The sequence below is a fragment of the Gossypium raimondii genome, chromosome 4, assembly GCF_025698545.1.
Source record: "Gossypium raimondii isolate GPD5lz chromosome 4, ASM2569854v1, whole genome shotgun sequence".
NCBI classification, from domain to species: Eukaryota; Viridiplantae; Streptophyta; class Magnoliopsida; order Malvales; family Malvaceae; genus Gossypium; species Gossypium raimondii.
In genome coordinates, this window is record NC_068568.1 from 49,285,632 (window position 1) to 49,292,091 (window position 6,460).

Sequence of the window (6,460 nt, forward strand, 5' to 3'; positions counted from 1 at the left end):
GGAGAGAGGTGTTTGTAATTTTTTTAATAAAAAAACTTAATCGTATTATTCTATGATGTATTTCATTGAAGGTCGTCTTCGTGCCCTGCAAGTCACCAATCATTTCTTATATTTAAATGCCTTACAAACTTTAAATGAAGATATTATCAATTTATCAGATCTCGATCGTTACATAAAAATTAGTTAAAATGGAGTTATATTTTATTGATTTTATATAAAATATAAAATTACAATAAAGATGTATATAATTTTAAAAATGATTATATATATATATATCAAAGATTATATTTTTATAGTTTATCAAATACACTTTAAAGTCCTCTTCCTTTATTTCTTTAATAAGACTTCAACAAATCAAAAGCTTTCTTCCCTCTCTTTTTTATAGTTTAGTTTATTTTTATGAAATAACTTTGGATGAACTAAATAGTTTTTTTTTTCTTATCTTCAGAACTGATCGTTAGATCAACTTGGATCTATGATATGTTCTTCTACTCACTGATGGGTACTAATCCACTATACCGGTCGTCAAATCATCACTTGAAGCTTGCTGGCAACTTAACAATACAGTAGCTTAAGTAAAAACTTTTTTGAATAGTTCGATGACTTAATATTGAAACTTAAATGTAAAGAGTACCAAGCAAATATATTGAAACTCAACCTAAGAGTTTGCCATCTAGTTGCTTAAGTTTAGGCATAATCTTAACCAGAACTGACTTAAACTTTTCATCAGCAATTGTGTTCCCCACTATATCTAATTGATTCAAGTTGAAGTCTATAAAAATATAAAAAGCCTCCCAATTGTCAATAAGAGCAACATCACTGGTCACGGTTTCATCCTTGTTCGATTCACTTCCAACTGAATGAGACAAAGGAGAAGAGCACAAGTACCTTGTTGTGTCAATAGAATGATCACCAATCTGGTTGTATGAAATATCCAGTACTCTTAATAACTTGAGCTTTCTCAAAGGCTCCAGAGCAGTTAAACTTCTCAGTTTATTGTTTCTCAAACTCAAACAAGAGAGGAGCTGCATAGCTTCCAATCCTAACATTAAAACAATACATTCGGTCAAGTGTAAATTGCTAAAAAGGTTCTACTCCAAATCAGTGCAGACTAATAGGAAAAAGACCCAAAAAAGGAGCATCATGCATTGTTTACACTCACATTAGATTCATAGTTTTCATACTTTTAAGAATAAAAGGGTATGAAGTGGAGTGGGAAGACAGAAATCTAAAATTTGTAAGAAACACTAACAACAGCTCAAGCATTAAGGAACTTATTGAATAGTCTACAATTCGACAAACAATATTTTGAAACATTAGTGAGAGTACAGTACCTTCAATTGATTGTAGTTCATTGTCGCTGAGATCTAACATTTGGACCCACAATAATTTCTCAAAAGCTCCCATCCGTGATAGCGATAAGTTATTCAGCCGGAGACAGATAGGACCACATATGGCTGATGAAACTGAGTCCTTATACTGAAAGCAATGTTGAAGTAAAGACTCTTTACTAGAAGTCACCTATAGAATAGATAGTCAAAAGGTTCTCAGTTAACCTCTATGCAAATCTAACAATCTATACCAGAAATTAGTACAATAGTGAAAAACGAAAACCAATATCTTATGATAACGGGGGTGCAAAATAAATAACAAACGAAAAGACCAAACGTGCACAGAATCTAACACAAAGTTTAGTTGTCTAGCGGAAGGTTCTTTTTCCACCACAAAGTACCAATTCAGATAAACATACATAAGATACAGTAACCTAACAAGTAAACATATATTTTAGAAGTTGTAGAAAAGATCTGGCTACTTGCACAAAACATCAGAAACAACAGTCCAAATCTAAAGCTTAAATGATGATGCTTTTAGTGACAAAATCACTGAGAAAGTATGTACTCACCTTCTGTAGCAAGACCATGCTATGTTCATCCTTGTAGTACTGGTAATGTGTTGGATCCAATTTCATCAAATCACTATACAGCTCAAGAACTTCTTCTGAATGCACCAGTTTGTTAGCAAATGGATATGACATTACATCATAAGCCATCAGTAATCTAGCAAGTGTAAGCTTTCCAATTTTACTACAGAAAAGGAAGAAAAAAACAAAAATAAGAGACAGTATTAATAACGTGTTTCCTAAGAGTTCAATAAAGGTAATAATTAAATTATCCAAGTTCACCAGTCCATCAACGATAACAGTTCACGGAAGCATTCAATCTCTTTAGCTAAAGCCTCAGAGCGCCAGTTAGATGCAGTTGATTCATGACCATTCTTGATACTTAGTTGATTAAAAGAGTTAATAATTGATTCCTCCGATTGTGTTCCATAGATCTTAAAATTTTCTTCTCTCAATGAAATACTTTCTGCAACAGAAACTTGAGAGAAACCTCTTTCCATAGGCTGTACATGTACTTTAAATGAAAACATTGAAGGATCGCTATATTCAAACCCTCTTGTTGAAATGATTCCCTTAGAATGTCCAACACTAACTTCAACTGTAGAATGAAGATCTGAAGATGGAATTTTTAAATGTGCAACCCAAACTCGTGCAGTTTGTGAGTTGCTTGCAGAAAGTGGTTTCCAAAGAAGATCTTCATTTTTATTAAATCCACATTCTACAGTAACTGTAGATGAGCTTACACCCCCAACAGGTTGATTAAAATAAAGAACAATAGGAAATGACCCTGAATCAGAATGCAAAGCAGTAAATGGAGAAAATGCAGAACCATTATAGCATCTATCTTCCACTAAAAGGACATCATAACCATGACCAGGCCAAGATGAAGCAAGTAGAGGAGAGTCAGTTGTAACTGTTTGGTCTAGTAGCCAAAGATGATAAAACCATCCACTTTGATCATCAGGGTCTGTAAATATAGCTTGGTGTATGAATTCATATTCCTCTGGCAAGACCTTCTCTTTCGAGAGAAATCCTTCAGCCTTTTTCTCAAATAAAGCAGACAACAATACACTGCAAAAATTATTCATGCGATTTATATCATTAGCAGATATATTCAGCATGGAGAGAAACATTATACTCCGGCAATCAAGATGCTATTTAGAATAATTATTCATATTAAAACAAAAATTGATAACGCAATTAGTGCCCAAGTCCAACAACAAATACCATATCAAGGGCAGGATTACAGTGAATTGCTTGAATTTATTAATACACTTTGACTATAGCTCAGCGAAAAGAAACTTGTCCACAGAAACATCAACAATTATCTAGCACAAATAACTAATATATTTATCAAACAAGGAACTGGCATTCACTTCCTATATACACAATGAAAGCACCATAAAGAAACATTCTGACCTTAGATTTAAGGAAACGATTTTACCTTCGATTATGCCATGCAGAGTAGTTACTAAAATTTTTATAAATCATATCCTCAGTATACTTCAATTCATCCTGTTCTGATCTCTTCATTGACTCTGCAACAAATCTGGGAAGAATAATAAAAGAAAACATGAATGGCACAAAGTAATAATTCTCCACACCTACACGCGCCAAGATTAACAGAAAAGGCATAGTAATTTCACCTCCTATAATTCCATGCATGGAAATTACGAGAATCAGCCTTCTGGAACTTGTCCAGCAATCTGAGCTCATTATCGACCGATGAATGGCCCTTGCTGATAACCCATTTTCGATGATGCCACGCTCCATATGACTTAAAATTTTGCCTCAATGCGTTCTCTACCTGCACAATTTCCTTCAATCAATAAATTCCAAAGAAGGAATATATATATATATACATGCAACAAAAGAAATATAATTCTAAAATAAAGTGAAATGGGATAAAACTATAGTATCATTCAGATCCTAACTAATCCAAACTAGAAAATCTCGATTTTTACAAAATGTAAAATAAAATCACATTCATTTAACTAAAATAGGGCAGTAAAATGAAATCCTTAAAGTAAGTAAGCAACGCACCACTCTGAGTTCATCATCTAGAACAGATTTGATCAAGTCAGGATTACAATCGGGCTGACTCAGATAGTGCTCAACAGCGAGTTTCCTATAGTTCCAAGCGGTGTACGATTCAGGATTGATCTCAAGAAGCTTAGCACTAAGTTCAACCGCCTCTTTAGTGTAACTGACGAATTTTAAATACCAAGAAAAATCAAAATGGATAACAAAAAATTCATCCTAAATTAGATTAAAAAAAAGTTCTAAATAATATTACAAATTTAACCAAAAAAAGAGAGAAAGGATTACATTTTATTATGGTGAAAGGAGAAGAATTGAGTTTGGAGAGCGCGCAACTTCTGAGCTTTGGCAACCGAAGCCGCTTCCTCTTCAGGTTTCGGTGCTTTTCGGGGGCGGCCGTGCATTTTTTATTTTCTCTTCCTGTTTCTCAAGTGGGTTTGGCTTGGGCTGTGGCTTTGACATTTTGATTTAATTCAATTTTTATAAACTACTAACACAATTATCAATATAGCACAAAATTAAATTTACATATTGTGTGCACAAATAATTATATTTAATCGATATAAAAATAAATTGATCTATTTATTTCTTTAAATATATAAAATTGAATCAAAATCAAAGTTTTAACAGTACTGTTAAAATCATTTTGTTAAATTCAAGTTCATTACAATGTCATTTTAGTTACATTGAGTGAATATATTTTCATTCAAAAAGTCACACAAACAAATTTAACAAAAAATTAACAGCGTTAATAATTGGACTAAAATATGAAAAGTACAGGAACTAAATTCCTGGAAATAAAAATACAGGGACTAAATTCTAAATTTACAAAGAGTACAAGTCCCTGTGACATATTTTAACCTTAGTTATATAAATCCAAGTTGTTTTGCAGTACAATAATAGATTAGGTAGGGATGAGTGTTCGATTAAATTGAATGAAAAACTTTTGAGTTAATCGAGTTGGTGAATCCTATTTGATAATCCTACCTGCCCCATGAAACAGTAATCTAAGGGCATAAGGATAGTAAAACAGAAACAAAGTACCAAAATCATCTAAGAAAGGCACATTTAAGTACTAATGACAATCAATTAATAAGTTAAGGTAATGTTAACTCAAAATAGAATCCACCATAGCGCAATAGTAAGAAACACGAACAGAAAAACAAACAAAAGAAAAAGAATGCATCTCCAAAGTTATGTTAATCACTACATGATAGATATATTGCCAACAAATAAGTTTATAAACAGCTTCCATGATCCATGTAGAATGAACAAAAGAAGTAAAAAGATTATGATCCATAGAAAGTTTTTGTTTTAACTCACAAAATGGGTGTCTAATTTTTACTATTAATATTTTGTATTATCAAAATTTATAGGCAATAATATGCTTTCATTGATAAGGTGAGTAACTAAATTTATCCATAGAAAAATATGACATATATCATATCAACATTAATAATAACACATTCAAGAATATGTATAAACACAAAAAATTAACATAGGCCTTAGTACAAGCATTCAACACAAAGCATCATTTCATCCTCTAAATCATCTATAATATCTTCTTTGGCTCATTCCATTACAACATTCTTCTAATTAATCATAAATATATGATACTTTATTTGCAAACAAGTAATTTGGCTTTTATAGATCATACTATTTTTAGCTGTTAGAGACATATAGAAAGGACCAAATCAAAACATATACTTTATTCTTGAAATATCATATAGTTTTGATGGAAAATATCCCATATTTCGAAATATGCCTTTGATACTAACAAGTAATCACTTCCCAAATCTATACAAAATGGAACAATAAAAAAAATTGTCTATAAATTATATAAAACAATATATTATAGAAAAGAAGATACCTGAAATTTGAAATGAAGTTGGACGGCGACGGCTGAAGGCTGGAGCGGAGAAGGCGACGACAGTGGTGAAATCCGGCGACGGAGGAAGCAGCAGCTTGACCGGAACGCAACGGTAATGGGCGCCGACGACAGAGGAAGCGGGAGACAGAGTGGTCGCCGGAGTGGAGACAGCTGTCGACCGGCAGCGACGCTGAACAGATGGTGGTGGTACTGGTGAGCGGCACGGTTTTTTTTTTTTTTTTTGTGAGAATAAGAACTGATTTGGGATTTGGGATTTGGGTAAAAGGTCCGGTGGTTTTACGATTTTTACTGTAGTTACATTAATAACAGGAAAACATATAAGGTCTAATTAAGTAAAAATACCCTGATAATATTTCTTCATATAATTTTCATCCATTAAAATATATTTACATAACTAACTTAGGTTATAACCTTCAACATACATCATGCTTAGCCTGGATTCATTTATTTATTTTAAAATAAAATAAAATAAAATCCAATCTAATTCGACATTTAAATTGGAATAGAGCTAACATTTAAGGTTTAAAAATATAATTTATTATTTAACAAAGTTAATATTTTATAGTTTTATGATTTAGTGAATGAATATTTTGTTTGGAACTAAACTGCAATTGAGAAAAATCAAAAAA

At 32.1% G+C, this 6,460-nt stretch overlaps 1 protein-coding gene across 3 annotated transcripts; it reads right to left on the bottom strand.

Annotated features, from left to right (window-relative positions):
- Nucleotides 1-571: 571 nt before the first annotated feature.
- On the bottom strand, nucleotides 572-6,123 carry LOC105780239 (geranylgeranyl transferase type-2 subunit alpha 1). Of its 3 annotated transcripts, none has more exons than XM_052629802.1 (9): nucleotides 5,811-6,123; nucleotides 4,229-4,393; nucleotides 3,944-4,106; nucleotides 3,547-3,707; nucleotides 3,345-3,449; nucleotides 2,183-2,971; nucleotides 1,904-2,084; nucleotides 1,335-1,479; nucleotides 572-1,042 (listed from the first exon to the last, which is right to left on the bottom strand). In XM_052629802.1, exons 2-9 carry the CDS (start codon nucleotides 4,342-4,344, stop codon nucleotides 654-656), a joined length of 2,049 nt encoding a protein of 682 aa, XP_052485762.1. In that variant the 5' UTR covers nucleotides 4,345-4,393; nucleotides 5,811-6,123; the 3' UTR covers nucleotides 572-653. The 3 variants fall into 3 exon arrangements, with proteins under 3 accessions (XP_052485762.1, XP_012459906.1, XP_012459904.1); XM_012604452.2 differs by having other exon boundaries at nucleotides 1,335-1,521; nucleotides 4,229-4,387; nucleotides 5,811-6,120; XM_012604450.2 differs by having other exon boundaries at nucleotides 1,335-1,521; nucleotides 5,811-6,119.
- Nucleotides 6,124-6,460: the final 337 nt, after the last annotated feature.